The sequence below is a fragment of the Octodon degus genome, unplaced genomic scaffold (genome assembly GCF_000260255.1).
Source record: "Octodon degus isolate 3935 unplaced genomic scaffold, OctDeg1.0 scaffold00137, whole genome shotgun sequence".
Classification (NCBI taxonomy): Eukaryota; Metazoa; Chordata; class Mammalia; order Rodentia; family Octodontidae; genus Octodon; species Octodon degus.
Window position 1 is genome coordinate 5,648,261 of NW_004524713.1, and position 17,506 is coordinate 5,665,766.

The 17,506-nt window shown below is 51.3% G+C and overlaps 1 protein-coding gene across 1 annotated transcript in view; it reads right to left on the minus strand.

The window, feature by feature from the left end:
* Nucleotides 1-4,292: 4,292 nt before the first annotated feature.
* Nucleotides 4,293-17,506, minus strand: part of Traf1 (TNF receptor associated factor 1) — a 17,164-nt gene continuing 3,950 nt past the window's right edge. Inside the window, exons 3-7 of the mRNA XM_004641475.2 lie at nucleotides 11,463-11,528; nucleotides 10,411-10,821; nucleotides 8,940-9,117; nucleotides 7,197-7,345; nucleotides 4,293-4,838 (exon numbers count right to left, since the gene is read on the minus strand). Of these exons, the coding sequence (XP_004641532.1) occupies nucleotides 4,620-4,838; nucleotides 7,197-7,345; nucleotides 8,940-9,117; nucleotides 10,411-10,821; nucleotides 11,463-11,528 (1,023 nt within the window). The 3' untranslated portion in view covers nucleotides 4,293-4,619. The remainder of the gene's footprint in view (nucleotides 4,839-7,196; nucleotides 7,346-8,939; nucleotides 9,118-10,410; nucleotides 10,822-11,462; nucleotides 11,529-17,506) is intronic.

Below are 17,506 nucleotides of genomic sequence, written 5' to 3' on the forward strand. Positions count from 1 at the left end.
ATGACTCTAACTTTCCTTTCTGTCATCACATCTTGTGTCTCCCTTTCTCTGTCTCTCTCTCTGCTGCTGCTGTCACTTTGCTTCCTTTGCCCTGGGCCCTCCTTACTCTCCCTGTAATGACCCCTTCTAATCACATGGGTTCTACCTGTGCAGTATGTGCCCAGTCCCCTTTGCTGTGTAGTCACACATTCCCAGGACCTGGGTTTAGCATGTGGCCCTCTTTGGAGAGCCATTGTTTGCCTGCCTCATATGCTTAACCCCGTGGTCCTGTGACTACCACCCTGGACAGAGCGGCTGCAGGGAACAAAGGGGGAAAGCCTTGCCCTGGCTCAGCCGTGAACTAACTGTGGGACGGTGGGAAAAGCTACTTCCTTCACTGGGTGACTGTGCCTGCCTTGCAGGTGCAGCATACCACCAGTTGCTTGAGTGCCTCTTGATGTGTACAACAGAGCGTCCACTGGCAGATTAGGGGTTGCTGATCCCCTGAAGCAGGAGACCTGAGTGCCAAGCAGGGCATCAGAGACTATGGAGGGTCCCCCAGCTGTCTCATTTTACAGTTGGGAAAACCAGGGCCGAGCCCTGAGGGTGAAGCTTGCTGCAATCTCTTAGTGAGCCAGGAAAGGGTAGAGCCAGAAAAGGGACCCGAGTGTAACACCGTGCCCCCCATGCCACATTGTCTGCCCTCTGAGCCTCAGTTTCCTCCTCTGTAAAAATCCTAACATGGCCAATGTGATCAGAGGACCTCTCTCGGGTGTGGAGGGCTCTTGGAAAAGTTGGAGGGCTGTGTAGAAGGGTCACGAAGCCACCCAGGCACAGGTGCTACGAGCTGGCTCTAGGCTGAGGCTGATGGAAGGTGAGGGCCAACTGGCCCTCTGCCTCCCTAACCTATAGTGCTCTGGACACCTCAGAGGACCTCATGGGGACTGCTATAGCCTTAAATCCTTTCCTTTCTTTGGTTCCTTCCCTCCTTCTAGAACCAAGCCTCAGGAGCAGCCGTTGGCAGTGCCCTCTGCACTGTCGGCTCTCAGCCAGCTCTGCTCTGCCTAGGGGGCTGGGTTGTGTCTGGCCTACACAGCGGGCAAGGGTTCCTTGTGGCCTAGAGGAGTAGGCAGCCTGAGGGGCTTCTGTGGACCACCCCATGTGCTCTCTAACCTGGCAGGGCATCCCTGGCCTCCCTGTGTACCAGCTGCACAATGGGCAAGCGGGAGTCAGAGACTGACAGTGGGCAGTGGGAGGGTGGGAGTGAAGGTTCACTGACTTTACCATCAGAGAGGTGGCCAAGCCATCAGCTATTGGGTGGCTTCGTCCAGTGTTTCGCCCCTGTGCTTGTTGCAGGGGTGTGGGTGTGTCAACCTGATTGGACTTGGGTTCCACCCAGGGATTAATGAAGCACACTTCTGGGTGTCTGGGTGGGTCACAGGGCTGTGGCCTCAGGTTTGTCTCTGGCCCCTTGTCCCTTCCTCTTGGTTGATGTTCTGCTCTGCTTCCAGGCCAGCGTGAGCTAAATATCTCAGCTCTGCTGTGCCCTTCAGCCTCAGAGCCAGCTAACCATGAACAGAAGCCCCCAAGCTGGGAGCCACGTTGAACCGTTTCATCCTTTCAATTGTGAGCATTGAGTATTTGGGTCCAGTGACAGGAAAGCTAATACATTCTTTCCTCACCTTGACCTCCCTGCTTCTCCTGTGGTCAACTGTGGAGTTACAATGGCATTAGCGCTGGAACCTCCACCCTTGATTTTCCATGGAGAAAAATGCTTTGAGACAGCTAGGGGGTGAAGAAAGGACCCAATAAAGATGAACACATTGATTGGCCCAGATAGGTGCATACCCAGTTGCCCCTGGAGTGGTCCCCAGCCTATCTGGGCCACATGTGTTTGTTAAACACAACTACTTCCTAGATGCTGAGGTGACACACGCAACCCAGGCCCTGGCAGAGGGTCACTGGCATGTAAGTGGGTTCTCTGACTCCATCCGACCCAAAGCCGCTATGAATCCCACCCATGCAGACCCCCTAAGCACAGTACTGCAGGCCAGAGCCATGGCCCTTGGATGAGGGAATCCCAGAAAAGGCTGGTAGCCTGTTCAGACCACAGGTCATTCAATTCCCTGCTGGACCCTGAATCACTGCAGAGGACCACACCATGGAAAAAGCTTCTGCAGGGGAGGCGGAGACCTGTAGAATGGCTGTGTGACTTGGGGGAAAACTGCCTGACTTTGAGCTTAGTTTTTCATCTATAAAGTGAGAAAATAATATTTTTCTCCCAGCCATATTGTGGTACTTGCAAAGGAGGTGTGTTAAATGATGCAAAAAAATTATACCAATGGTAGGTATCAGCATTTTGTTATGATTGTTTAAAAATTAATTTTTAGTCTGTAGAACTTTCAAGCTGGATCTCAGAGCTGACAGAACCCTGTGGATTCTAAGCTTTCTCTGAGTTTCATTATTGTGACTTTTGGTCATAATAATCTGCCACTGTGCCTGTTTCCCCCACCCAGTGACAAGAGCAGGGTGCACATCTTGTCATGCCCAGTGACCAGCAAGGTCCATGACACGTGCAGGTGTCAACACCTGTCTCTGCCCATCAGAAAAGAGCAATGAAAGGCTCTGTGACAGCTGTCCTGAGCAGAACAGTGGCTCGCCCCACCCCTGCTGCAGCTTGGCACTCAACAAGGATGGAGGAAGATGGCGCAGGCTAGGATGCCAGCTCAGAAGCAGAAGGCACCAGAAGGCACAGGTCAGGCCCTGTGACCACAGGTTGTCAGGATGGGAACAGGTTGTGCTGCCCTGTAGGCATGCGGGGGCCTGCCCCTTAGCTCAGCTCTTTAAGTGGCTGCTTCAACAAAGCAGTCAGGCTCAGGTTGCTGTGGTTCGATCCCCACAACTCAAGCCAGCCAAACCTGCCCTGTGGGCATGCGGACCCATCGACAAACCACACCTATGACAGGGCTCTCCGTGCACTCTCGGGTGCCATTTCCCTGGAGGGTCACCGAGCACTGTGCGGGAGGCAGGTGGGATACGGCCCTCCACTGTAGGAAGGAGAAGACTGAGGCCAACAAGGGGAGCTTCCTGCCAGCACGGCAGCCTCTGATACCATCTGCAAAACTGGTTCCCACCACCTCAAACTCAATGATGCTCTCCGTGGATGACCAAATCCCACAACCATATATTTTATGAAAGTTCAAAAGGGACTTTAAAAATTCTTTGGTTTTCTATATTTAAAAGGACAACTTCTGCCCTGGTGTCTCAGAGGTCCTCATCAGTCAACAGAAAGCAATAAATACCTTGGTGAACCGGTGACCTGGAACCCGAGAAAGCACTGGGTTAGGCTCCAAGGCAGGGAAAGCGGTTCCTGCCCTGGCCTTCTCCACACTACTTCTGGAGGCTTCTGGAAGCTCCCAGGGACCTGGCACCACCTGGGCAGCATGGTAGGGACTTTGGCTGGTCAGGTGGCAGCTAGGGAAGTGGGTGCTGCATGAAGTCCCGCCCACTGCAGATGTCGAGCCACCAGGGCACAGGTGCCCTGTGCGCAGCTCAGCTCGCCTCTGATGCTGAAGGTGAGGGAGGAGGGAGGTGGGGGAGCTCCTAAGTGGCCCCCACTTGGGGGAGGAGCCCAGAATGAAAGACATTCTTGGCTTTCTTGACATTTAAGGTCTTCAAATCCAGCACCCAACTAGATGCCTATCCCCTGCAAAACTCTAGATTTGCTTGATCATCTCCAGTGAGAGTGACAGGCCTAAACCAGCTGAATTCATGCTGGCACCTCCTGCCTCCACTCCAGAGCTGGTTCTGAGCCCAGCAAGAGGACTTCAAAAATTCTTTGGAGATATATATATATATATATATATATATATATTTTTTTTTTTTTTTTTTTTTTTTTTTTAAACCAGGATGGAACTCAGGCCCTTGCACTTGCCAGGGAAGCTGCTTATTCTACTGAGTCAACTCCCCAGCCCCTGGTTTTCTATATTTAAAAGGACAGCTTTTAAATATAGAAAAGCCGCGCCATCTTTCTCCATCCTTGCTGTGCACCGAGCTGCAGCAGGGCTAGGGCACGTTCTTGGTGGGTCCCCACTAAGGCCCTGCAGACCCTTCTATCCTAGAACCTCTCTGCTCAGGCCCAAAGCTCTAGCTCACTATATCTCAGGCCCAAACCAGTCTCTCCCCATTGTTTTTTGCAGTACTTGGGGGTTGAACCTGAAGCCTTTAAGGTACATCCCCAGTCCCCTCTTTTGTTTATTGTTTTAGTTTTGAGACAGGATCTCACTGAGTAACTAGCCCATGCTATGCAGAAATTGCAGTCCTCCTGCCTCAACCTTCCAGAGTGCTGGGATTATAGGCCTGCACCCCACCCCTGCCTGGTTCAGCCTTTCCGCCCAACCTTCGGGGCTGAGAGGCTCACTGGTGCCCTGTGTTGTGTGTCCTGTGCTGAGGACAGCAATTCTCCCTGCCCCCTACGAACCCCTTTGCCCTTTTGGCCCAGCCCAAGGTCCTGCCATGCTGCCAGAAGCCACAGCCAAGCTGCCTGTCCTGCTTTCTGATGGTGGGCACAAGGGAAGGGTATCAGTCAGCCTGCTGAGTCCCCGGTCTGGGTTGGGGCTCCCTCAGGAGGCCCTGCTGCCCTAAGTGCTGGTCTCCACGATGCACTTGAGGAACATGGTGTCATCCTTCACATAGGCATGCTTGGGTGACTGCAGCTTGCTGAGAGGGAAGAACAGTGGACAGCCGCTAGCCACGTTGGTTTCACTCTGGGGCCGCTGGAAGGATGCTGAGCTCAGATCGGGCCGGAAGGCATCGATGGCATGTTCACGGTTGTTCTGGTCCAGCAGCATGAAGGTGACCTGCAGGGCAGAGGCAGATCGGAGATCAAGTCCCAGGCAGCAACACGCAGACTTAGAGCCTCAACATGCAGGCTCAGAGGGCTGTGTACCCATCAGCTGTGTGTACCCTAAGCTCAGATTGACCAGGAACCAAAGAAACTATTTAGGGACCATACCTATGGTGTGCATGACCCCTGTAATCAGAGGCACCTGCTACTCTGATCGGGTTTCAGAGGTGGCCTCTGATTAGGACCAGCTGGCTTTCCCTGTAGGATGGGTGGGAGTTCGGATGTCACAGTCAAGCTTGACTAGCTGTTGGGAGCTAAAGTACAAAGAGGGGACTCAGTTACCTACATGGGTTCTACAACTAGAATCTCCCAGGGCCAGGCCTTGGGTGAGAACAGACAGGCCTTCTCCTGTCACTTGATGCACTGTTAACCACACTGGCACACACAGAGCACATACAGCACATGCACGTACCCCTAACAAACTGGTCATCTGACCATAACACAAGCCCCTTCCCTGGCACATGTCCTAAATTACCCACCAGGAACTGAGGTTGCTCCCTCTTTGCTACTGAAGTCGTTCTTAAACTTGGCTGCATTGAGAATCCCCAGAGGAGGCGCAAAAGCCTGGATGCCTTGGCCTCACCATTCACAGGGGTGAGCCCCAGCCCCAGGTATTGTTACAGCATCCCTAGATGGCTGTATCTCATGGTAGAGCACATGCCTGCCGTACACAAGGTCTTGCATTCCATCCCCAGACCAGAAAGCAAAATGTCCCCAGCACATATGGGAGCAGCTGCCCACTGAGGCCTACTCAGACCCTCCTGGCTTGCCCACCCACCTATTTCCCACCACAGCTGAAGCTTGCAGGCTTGACACCCTTCCCCGATGCTGTTGTTACCTGCAGGGAAAGCCTCCCCTTCCCAGCTCTCCCTTAAAAATTTTAGTAGCCTTTATTTTTTTAGAGTAGTTTTAGATAACAGAAAAAATGAGTAGGAAATAAGGGTTTCTACATGGCCCATCCCCTACATGCACCACCTTTCCCACCATCAGCATCCTGTGTGTGTGTGTGTGTGGGGGGTCTCTGTTACAGCTGATCAACTTGCACTGATACATCTTTGTCATTTAAGTTCATGGTTTATATTAAGGCTTATTCTTGGTGGTGTTCACTCTGAGTTTTGATAACCGTATAAGGACACACATTCACTACTGCAGTATCATACTGAAGAGTTTCACTGCCCTATTTTTGGCGATCCCTGTACTCCTTCTTCTTTCTCTTCCACTCCCTGGAAACCACAGCTCTTTCTACCGTCTTTGTAGGTTTGCCTTTTTCATCAGAATATCATATAGTAGGACTCATAAAAGCCATGACTGGCTTTTAAGACTGGCTTTGTTCGCTTCATCAAACTCAGTTTGGGATCCTCCACATCTTTCTGTGGCTTCATAGTTTGATTCCTTTGATTACCTAATAATAGGCAATTATGTAGAAGAAGAACAGTTTATCCATCCACCTATCAGAAGTGGTAGCATCTTGACTGATTCAGATTTTGGCAGTTATGAATAAAGTCACTATAAACACTCATGCACAAAGGTTGTTGTTTTTTTTTTTTAATATTTATTTATTTGTGTGTGTGTGTGTGTGTGTGTGTGGCCAGCTCAGCCCACCAGGGGGCGGGGCTGGCTGGCATGTGGTGCTGGGGGATTGAACTGCGGTCCCTTCTGCTTTGCTAAGCTTGTTCTAAGTAGGTGCTCCAGACCACTGAGCCATCTCACCAGCCCAAGGTTGTTGTTTTTTTTAACCTTTGGTGTGGACATGAATTTTCAAGTTTAGGGTAAATAGGAGGCATGAAACTGCTAGATCAGATGTAAGAGTATATTTAGCTTTATAAGGAATCACTAAACTGTTTCCTAAGGGACTGTCCCATTCTCCATCCCAGCAGTAGGAATTGGAGCTCCTTTTGTTCCAGATCTCTGCTGGCACATGGTGTGGTCCATGTCCTGGACTTGGGGTATTTAGAATGGACAGGGGCTAGGAGTGAATGGAGTATGAGGCATTTGTCTCCTTCCCTTCCTGAGGTCCTGCAGGATCAGGCTGGCCTCATACCATCTCTTCCAGGAAGCCCTCCTTATCCACTCTACCTGTGGATTCCACTTCTGCAAGCCCTTCACATGCTTTATTCCAGAGGTTTCAGTGCCTGCTCTCTAGGCTGCTAGATCTGAACTCAGATTCTTGTTGTATAAAGGGGAAGTTGCTACAGCAAGGAGAGCGGGGACTTGCCTGAGTTACACAGCCAATTCATGAACCAGGACTATAACCCAGGTTCCCACGCTGCCCTCGCTACACCTCACCTCCTCACCCCGTCCCAGCCCGCACCTTGTTCCGGAAGGGCCACGGCAGCAGAGCATCATACTCCCCTTTCATGATCACGATGAAAAGCGACAGGTGGGTCCTCTTGCCGGAGCCATCCCCATTTAGGTACAGGCGTAGGCACAACTTGTAGCCGTACTTGGCAGTGTAGAAAGCTGCAAAGTGGGGGCAGAGTCAGCACAGCCGGGATAGAGTGGGACAGCCCTGATCACACGGAGGAGGAGACTGGGGTGCGCTGGCAGGCACACCTGTGGCCTGTGGCTCACATCTAGTACAGCAGGGGCTGGACCCCACCTTCCTTCTCCATACAGTACAGAATAGGCAGGGAGCTTTTGGAGATTACCTAGCCCAGTGGTTGTCAACTGTCCTTTGGGCTCACAGATGGGCCCCATTCTCAGGGTTTCTGGTTCAGTGGGGGGTGGGGGAGGATGGAGAATCTGCATTCCTAGCAAGTCCACAGGAGATACCAAGGGGCCACACTATGAGACCACTCCATTCCCTCAGCCTAATTTTATTGCTGATCCTGGGAAGGGAATGTGGCTGGCAAAGGCCCCCAGGGACAAATAAATCACTGCTGATGACTAAGCACATGAACCAATGGGGCTCTCTCCTTGGGCAGCTGAGAAGGTTGCCCTTTTGAGTTCTGACAATGGTCACATGCTGGAGACAGTTCCCTGGGTGGGGATAGGGTATGAGGGTTGGGCAGGGAAGGAGTGGAAGAAGGTGTTGCCAGGCTGACTCATCTCTGCCCATTACGTGTTGGTGGAACAGGAAGCTGGGGGGACTGCTTGCTCTTCCTTCTGTGCAGAGGTTCCAGGAGGAACAGTCTGTGGGCGGGAGGTGTGGCCACCCCTGAAGAGGGCCATCTCCACAAGAGGCCGACTTGGGGAAGCTTCGCTGCTCTGGACTTGGGCAAACTCTGCCACTTCTTCATGATGCCAGCTCAGGTGGTCTTGGGTTCATCAGAGTCAGACGAGCTCAGAAGGGCTGAAGCCCAGCAGGGCTGGCAGAACTCCACCTTCCTGCCCTCCTCCCCCTGGACCTATTTACTTAGACAGGTGGGGGCAAGTACTGAAGGCTGAGCCTGTATCTGCAGCTGGCTTCTGGGTAAGGACCTGGCCTGCTTGGAGTTCAGTTTATTTAAGTGAAGCCCCAGCTGTGTGCATGTGTGAAGGAGAGACAGTGTTTTATACACAAACATAAGCACTGTTGCATTAATACATATCAGTTTAGAAAAACATTTCCCAAGTACTTCCCCAGCTTACAATACACATTCACAGGCTGCTCACAATTGTACACAAGTACATGGAACTCTGACTCAGTCCTGTACTCACCTAACTGCAGACTGATAGCTCGTGAGGACATGGATCCCACATATTCCCCTGTGAAAGCCACCACCTACATCTCACTCACCTACACCCCCTTTGGCTCTGGTAGCCTCCTGAAGCAGATAGCAATGTACCATACCTTTCTATTTGTGATGTGTGCTGCCATTCAGGGAGCAGAAAGGGCTTCCCTGGGGCCAAGGAGCTCACTGCTGTGTGGGTTAGAGCCCTGGGTTAGCACAGTTTGCCCTCCGTCCCCATGGTCCCAACACAAATCCAGGTTTCAATAGGTGGTTGGGATGGACACTGGCCTAACTTGGACTTAACATGTTGTCCCAGTGCCAGCTGTTCCCTGTGCTTGTTTTCTGGACCCAGAGTGACCTGCCTTCCCCCATCTGGTCTCTGTGCCCTCGTGAGGTGTTACCTGGGGAGAAAAGGCTGATGGTCCTGCCACAAGCAGACTCATGGCATCGCCTGGTGACATTGGTGATCTTCCACACAAAGGTGCCATCGAAGGAGGCCTCCTCCATGAGGCGCAGGCTCTGCTCCAGCTTCCCTAATGCCTGGTCTTTCTGGGCCAGGGTCTGCTGCAACTCCATCACCTGCAAGGAAACCCACTCAAACAGGGACACCAGAACCCAGCTCAGGGATGAGGTGGGGTCGCAAGGCCCGGAGATAGATTTGCCCAAAAGGCGCATGGGTCTGCGACTGTGTGTGCTACGCCCTGCCTGGAGCTCCTTCTCTACTAGCCAACTGCTGTTCACTCAATAAGAATCTAGCTCATAGAGTCCCTCCTGCGAGAAGAAGACTTCAACCACGGCCTTAGCTCCACTGGTCCATGTTCCCCTAGAGCTTTCCTGTGGTTGTACATCTTTCCTACCATTTGCTCTCCCCTACCATGAGACTGACCTGTACTCACTTCATTTGCTTCCGTGCTTTGCCTGGTATCTGGCCTGTAAAAGCAGAGCCACGAAATGTGTGGGTGGGAACATGACACACTGCTGCCCTCATGGGGCCTACCTTTTACTGGGTGAGCTATATAACTAAAGGCTTTACCTGGCCATCTGAACTGTATCTGGTCCTCCTAGGTTTTCCTGGTGAGATTTGAAAGACTACAACTTTAGTCTTGGGTGTGCACAGGTTAAGGGGAGTCAGGAATGGAAATGAGTCTCCTTCAGGAAAATGTAAGCCCTAATCTTACTGCTGGGGGAGCTGAGGTCCCGAGAGAGAAAGTGACTTGCTCAGCTCTACCCAGCAAATTAGTGATGGAGCTGGAACTAAAACATAAACCTAACTCAGTATGATGCAGTGTTGCTGCAGAAAGCATCGTGTGCATGGTGAATGGCTACATTTGGAAAATGGCATAAAGGACAGTTCTGTTGAACCAAGACCTATTGGGTAAGTGGATTATCTGGACTTAGCCTCCAAAAATAGGGAATCCTTTACAGAGACGAGGCCAGTAAGCAAGAGCATGCCCTGAAGAAGATACTGAACATTTGGTCTAAAGGACTGGGGCAGGATGGAATCACTGCTTGTCCATCTCTAAAGGGTTGCCATGGAAATTTTGGCTTAGTTGAAAGAAGATCTTTCTAATAGTGAAAGATGTCCAGCAATGGAAAGAGCTGTCTTAGCAGGGAGTGTCCTATCCCAGGAGAAGCTCGAGCAAAGGGACTAAAGCACTGGTCAAGGCAAGGGGTTGACCTGGATGGGAGCTTCTTGACCCAAGGTTCGTCATAGAGAGTCTTAGGGCCCAGGGAGGTAATTTTGGTGGGGAGTGGCTGCCCTGAGCAGGCTGACTGATTAGGAGGAAGGCTGGACTACTGCTTTGGGGGCTAGACAGGGTCAAGTGGGCTCCCTGAATTGGTCTCCAGGGAAAACTTGCCTCTCCCACTCACCCTCTGCTCCAGGCTCAGGATGCGCTCGCGGTCCAGCTGGCTCTGGTGGATGGAGGTGGCCAAGGCCAGGTGGGAGGCCTCCACCTCCTTGTTGAGGACAGCAACAATGTTCTCAAACACACGCAGCTTCTCCTCCAGCTCAGCCAGTAGCTTCTCCTTCATGAACTGCTGCAGGGCCAGCTCATCTTGGCTCTCAGAGCAGGGAGCTCGGTAGCAATCCACCTCCAGGTCCCCTGCCACCTCCACAGCTGCCTGCAGCTGCAGGTCTGATAGATTCCGTTCCAAGGCTGTGGGTCCAGAACCTGTGCCCGAGCTCAGCTGGGCTTTCCACTGTTTCATGAACCCCAGCAGCAGACTCAGGTGGGTGGCCTGGAATGTGGCCTCATGCTCCTGTATGGATGGTGGGTTGCCCTGCCAAGACAGCAGAACCACTAGTGAGAAGAGAGGTGGAGGGAGGACAGTGGAGAGCCCTGGCACTAAAGGTTGCCAAGGGACATCAGACCCTTTTTACTAGCAAAGACAAGTGGCTCTCTGCACAGTGGAAGGGACCAGATGACCTGGCATCAGACATACCCACACTGAGCCACAGGAATCCCAGCCTCTAGAGCAATAACCCTGCCCTGGCCTTGAGCTCAGTGATGATTCAGGACCATGGAGAGAGGCACAGGGGTTGCTTTAATAACTAAACACCAAGGCTTAAGTCACAAACTCAACTAACTGCTTTGCCAGCACTCTGGGAGGCTGAGGCAGGTAGATCACAAGTTTGAGCCCAGCCTGGGCAACTTAGCAACTTATGAGACCCTATCTCAAAAAGTCGAAATTAAATTGTAGGAGCTAGTGCAGTGAATGTCCTGGGTTCAATTTTCTAGTACCACAAAACAAAAACAAAAATTTCCCTGAATACTATCATGACTAATGGTGGGATCAATGGCTCTGGAAGTCACTGGTACAAAGGTCACCAAGAGGGAAGCTTCATGTTATGGGAAGCTGTTGGATGGGGGTGACCCAGAGGTCTGGGACTGCAGTAGACAGACCCTTTTGCCCACACTTACCTTGAAGGAGCAACCAACACCTGCAAAAGGACACTCGACTCCAGCCTTGGCCACCTCAGGATGAACCTGGAAATAACAACCATGTCACTGGGTCCTCTGGGGATCCATATGGCCACCTAGGGCTCCCTGCAAAGCACCAAGATCCACCAGGGCAGAAGTGGAAGTGGGCACATGACTGGGCACATGCTGCTCCCTCTGCCTGATGATGCTTTTCCACCCTTTCAGGCTTGGCCCTTTTGTGACCTTTCTTCAAAACAAGGCCAGAGTCCCCTGCTGTCATCCTGAGCAGCACTGCTATTTCAGTCAGGCCAGGTCTCCCACAGTTCCCTGAGCAGATACTTTATGAAAGGAGACAAAGGGGTGGCTAATCAGCCTACATAATAATGCTTACTATCACCAGCCACCAGAGAAATATTAGCTATACCCACAGGGAAACCCCACTATCTACTCACTAGAACAGCTACAATGAAAACAGTCGCACTGGGAATTCTCCCATATTGCTGGTGGAAATGCAAAATGCTACAGATGCTTTGGAAACCCTATGGGTGTATCTTGTGAAGTTAAGCCATGCTTCTAAAATAACTTACAAACCATACTTATAAGGTTGCCATATAACCCACACATTTCACTCTCAGAAATTGACCCAAGAGAAATGAAAACATATGTCCACAAAGAGATGCAGATAGAAATGCTCCCACAACTCTATTCCTAACAGCCCCAGACTGTAAGCAACCCACTGTAGTCAGTGGTGAGTGGATAAACAAACTGCAGTAGATCTGTACTAGAGAACACAGCACTTGACAATTAAAAGGAATTAAATATACACAATTGCATGGGTGAGCCTCCACAAGATTATGTTAAATCAAAGAAGTCAAACACAAAAGATTACATATTCTGATTCCATTCTGAAGCAAGCATTTCTAGAAAAGGCACAATGATAGTGACCCAAAGTAGATCCGCAGTTGCCTGGTGCTGCGAGGCTGGGGTAAGGTGGCTGAGCAAGGACACAAAGTAGCTTCATTTGGGGCAAAAATATTTGTCATCTTGACTGCAGTGGTGGTCACGTGACTATAGATGCTAGACAGGGTTCATTAAGCTGTACAATTACAATGAATCAATGTCATTGCTCGAAAATAATAACTTGATTATATGAGAGCTTTGTTATTTTGTTTTGGAAAAATGATGCGATGGAGGCAAAATGGGAGAGGAGGTGGACAAAAGGAGGAGAGGACAGAGGTCTCTCGGGCTGAACAAATACAAAACCACACCAGTTATTCCTCTCTACAAATCAAACAAGCAGAGGCCTGTAGGCTTGCTGAGTACAATTGGTTTGGGACACGGAGCACAGCTCACTCTACTGCTTTGGGGACAAGGGTTCCTTACGAAGAATGGGAAACAGATGTTTCAGGGGGAGTGGGATTTGGGAAGCCAGTGATCATGAGGCCTCTCCACACAGGGAGCTCTCCATGCCATGTAGGAACAGAGAGGCCTGACACTGGGTGTGGATCTGAGCGCTGGGTGCCTGGCCCTGGCCTACAGCTCCTTAAATGTGCGTGATTCAAATCCACTGTGGTTCTAAAGGTGGATGCTTGATTTGATGTTGTTGTTGTTTTTTGTCTGCTGGCTCAGGATGCCTTAAGGGCAGATCTAGTAAAGCTTGAGGATCCAGGGATCAGATCCAACCACAGAATCCTGAGCCTGACTGCTTTGCTTGAGCAGGCACTTAAACAACTGAGCTAATGGGCAGGCTCTGTGGATGCTTGTTGTGAATCATCGGAGACAGATGGTGAAAGGCCAAGCTAACAGTGGTGGCCTTCCAGGAATCACCCGCATGGAGGGCTGCATCCTCGGCAGCAGGGCCTCCCCTGTGTATGTAATTGGTGACTGTCTGTGGCACAGGTGTCTGGGTACTGCTAACTAAGATGTGTCGCCGGTGTGGGCTGGTGAGCTGATGGAGGATGGATGGGGTGACTTGAGAGGCCTTCCAAGGCCTTGGTGGCCAGCCAGGCTGCCTGATGTATCAGTAGTTCCTGATTCTTTAGTGTATGCAGGTTAGGGGTGCGGGTCACAGAGCCAGCCAGTTGGGGTTTAGAGCCTGTTTCTGTCACTTCACACCTCAGACACATGGCCCTGGGGGAGAGTCATTAATGTCTCAGTCTTAGTTTCCTCACCTGCAAAGCAAGGGTGGTAAGAGTACTGCCCCTTTGGGAGGGATCGTGGGGATGAAATGAGGCCAAGGAAGTACTAGTATTAGTGACCTATTGTGGCTCTAACAAAATGCCAAGCACTTAACGGTTTAAAGCACTACATATTTATTATTTTACAGTTCTGGAGGCCAGAAGTCCTAAAACCAAGGGGCCAGGAGGACTGTGTTCCCTCTGGAGCTTGAGGGGAGGATCTGTTTTCCTGCGTTTCCAGCTCCTAGTGGCTGCCTGCTTCCCTTGGCTTGGGGTCCCTTCCTCCAGCTTCAAAGCCAGGAGCACAGCATCTTCTAATCTGCTGCTGGCTCTCGTTTGCCCCTTACAGGGGCCTTCGTGCTCATACGGGGTTCACCTAGAGAGTCCCAGGTTATCTTTCAGTCTCAAGATTGTTCCTTTAGTCACACTATGGTCTCTTGCCCTTGTCGTGAGCTGAGTGTGCCCCCATTTCTGTGTCGAAGTTCTAAACCTCACCCCGTCCCTCCAAATGTGGCAACAGGGCCTTTACAGAGCTCATTAAGTTAAAAGGGGGTTGTTACAGGTGGGCCTTAATCTAATAGGACTGGTGTCTTTAGAAGAAGAAATGTGGACGTGGAGACCAGCTGGCAGCACAGGAGAAGATGGCCATCTACAAATCAAATAAGAGATACTGGGGAGACATCAGCCCTGCCAATACCGTGCTGTCCGCACCACCTAGTCTGGCCCTAGTGAATGAACATAACCCTGCGAGATGATCATGCACAGGTTCCCAGCAGGAGGATGTAGCTATCTTTCCAGCAGACTTTTTTTTGTGTGTGTGTAACACAGTGTTCAAGACACATTAGCTGTGAGTCGCGGAGTGGCCTATGGATTAAGTCACACCACGGTCTCTTGCCGCTGCCTCCCCAGCTCCGCCAATACATGCTTCTTGTTTAACCTTCAATCTCAAACTCTTAACTGATCTGACAGGACTTTGTTTTCTCTGACAGACAAGGAACATTCCTGAACATCACTGTAAGTCCCTAAAACATCTAATTAGAGAGAAGCAAAGCCTTGGGGACTTTGTTTTGTTTTTGTTTTTTGAGATAGGGTCTCACTATGCAGCCCGGGCTGGCCTCAAACTTAGGGTGATCCTCTTGCCTCAGCCTCATACATCCCCTCCTGGGATTACAGGCATGAGCCATTGTGCCCAGTGACCAAAGCACTTTGCACGTTAGCCCAGGGGTTCCTGTGACAGTTCTCTGTGGCAGGTAGGGATGGATTCACTTCACTTTAATAGGGACGGGGAAACCGAGCAGACGGTTCGCTGGAGGTCACACTGGCTTGCTCCACCCTGTGCGGTCTGGGGCCTGGCAGAACCTCCCAGCACCATGAGGAAGGAGGGCTCAGGTTCTGCTTCCTCACCAGGGAAAGGAAGCTGGGGCCCCGGGTGCGGGGAGGTGTTACAGAAGCAGCAGGGCCGAGCAAGGCCGGAGTCACTTCCAGAGTCCTTCCCCACTACACAGTCCTCACCCTGACCAAAGCTTGGCCTCCCCTGAAGGCTGGGGACTGATGGGACAGAAAGGGAATTAGGTCCGGCCAAGGAGAAAGAACAGTATTCTGACTGGGGCCAACTCTGGGGTCCCCTCAGTGCCCCAAGTGGCCCCTGGGTGAATGGCTGTACTGCTTGCAAGTTACTAAAAATAGAGTTGGCAGTGGAATTTGCCCTGAGGAAGAAACAAACAACCAACCAAAAATAAATAAATAATTAAAAAAAGAGAAAATAGAGTCCTGGGCCTGTGGGAACAGTGGTCCTCTTCAGGGCTGTGAAGCTGTGACGCCTCAGGGTGTGTGGTGTTCCCAGCCACCCTAGCCACTCAGGCCCTTTGTGATGAGGTTACAAAGGGTGCTAGTGGGAGGCCCCCACTTAGGGACCTGGAGGCTCCAAGAAGATGTGTTGAGAGTGTGCCAGGGGCTGAGTGCTGCCTTTGTACAACCGCTGGGCAGAAAGGAGCTGAGTGGGCCACGCTGCCCGCCTGCGGGGCTGGGCACAGAGGCGGCTCAGGTGTGGAGGCCCGAGGGACCTGTCGCTGCCCGGGCCTCAGCCAGTGCTGAAGGGCCATGCTCTCAGCACGGTGCGGACTCGCTCAGGCTGTCGCTGCCTGCCAGCTCCTGCCCTCCTCTGTGACTGTGCGAGAGAGTTTCCTCTGCCTACCTTGGCCTGGCTCTGTTCAACTGCCGCCTCCTCTTGGAAAGCCTGGCTGATTCTCTGACCCGGACATTCCAGTTTTCCCATCACACTTACTGGATTTTAGCACTTAAGGATGATTGTGTTATTGAAATGTGCTTAAGACTTTAGGGAAGTGATCCCCCATTTGGAGACAGCGCAGAGATAATGTCACCAGCTTAGGAAGCCAAAGCTGGGGCCTGGCTTTGCTTCTCACTTGCCATGTGAGTTTGGTCCCTGTGCCAATACCTCCTGCCTGGTCCTTAGATATATTACCTGTTAGTAAAATAGGGGCACCAGGCCTAGGAGATAGCTCAGTGGCATAGTTCAATCCCCAGCAGCAAAAATAGGGGCACCACTACCACTACCAAGTAGCAAAAATAGGGGCACCACTACCACTCATTACACGAGATGCCACTGGACTGATATAAGATTACAAACTGCCAACACCAGAAGTGTAAGGATCTGGAGGTTCATCTCAAGGGACAGATCAACAGGAACACATTTGTCCCAGACGCACGCAGACTAGGGACAGCGATAAGAGGGGCATCATTAGTGTCTTCTCAGGATGGACCCTGGGAATGGAGGCTGCCTTGTCCCTTGTGGCCCTCAAAGGAGAGGGACTTTAGCTCCATACATCAAAGAAGAAATAAGTGTAGTACTCAAGAGTCCCTGGTACATGGAAGCAGCCATCCATGGAGTCAGGAGGTCCCTATCTTTGGAAGGACATAAAGTCAGGCAGCAGAAATCAGGCACATGATGAAAATGGGACTCAGCAGCTTAAGATCCTGTCATTTTCAGGGTCCAGGAAAAGCTGTGGCATTATTGTGAGCCACCGGCGTCAGATGACATGATTCTAACCCTTTTGAATGGGCCTTACAGGAAAGAAGAAAGTGAGAGAAACAATACTGTGTGCAGTGGTCTTGGTCAACAGACTTGAAAGTTATTTCCCAGCCCCTCATTTGTCCCTTATTGCACTGTCTCTTCTTCAGGAAGATCATTCCAGGCAAGAACCTGGTCTCTAACTGGGTCACCATTAATCCTCTAATATCTGCTTCTCACATTAGGTAACCTGTTAATGGATCGGTGCTTTTCCTTGGGGGACTGTAATTGAATGAAGCCAGAGGATGAGCACAAACTGATAAGCAGATGGCACAGAAAATATCCTCAATGGACACGCCTGGGCTTAGGTCAGCAGCCCTCCAGCCCAGCTGTTCCACCCTGCCTCTCTTTTCCAGGTTCTTTCAGATGCACCAATGAATGTAGGAGTTCCCACATATGCAAAGTGTTGACTTATTGTCAGCTGCTCTCCTTTGGTCAAAAGTCCCCCAAAATTCCCATGCAGGGCAGGATTCAGAGTCCTCCCTGGTGTTTCCATTCTGTGGCTTTGTGCAGAATTCACTGCCTGAGGGGGTTTGTGGGTTAGCCCAGTTGTTTAAAGGGCCTGCTTGGGCAAACTCAGTCAGGCATCGGAACCCTGGTTCCATCTCCAGCTCCCAGGCCACACCAGACCCGCCCTTAAGGCACCATGAGTCAGCCAAAAAAAAAAAGCCTTCAGGGCTGGCCAAATAACTCAGTGGATTAAAGCACCTGCTTAGGCATACACAGATGCTGGGGGTGGGGGTGGGGAGTGGGGGGGATGGGTGCTCACCTTTCCAGGG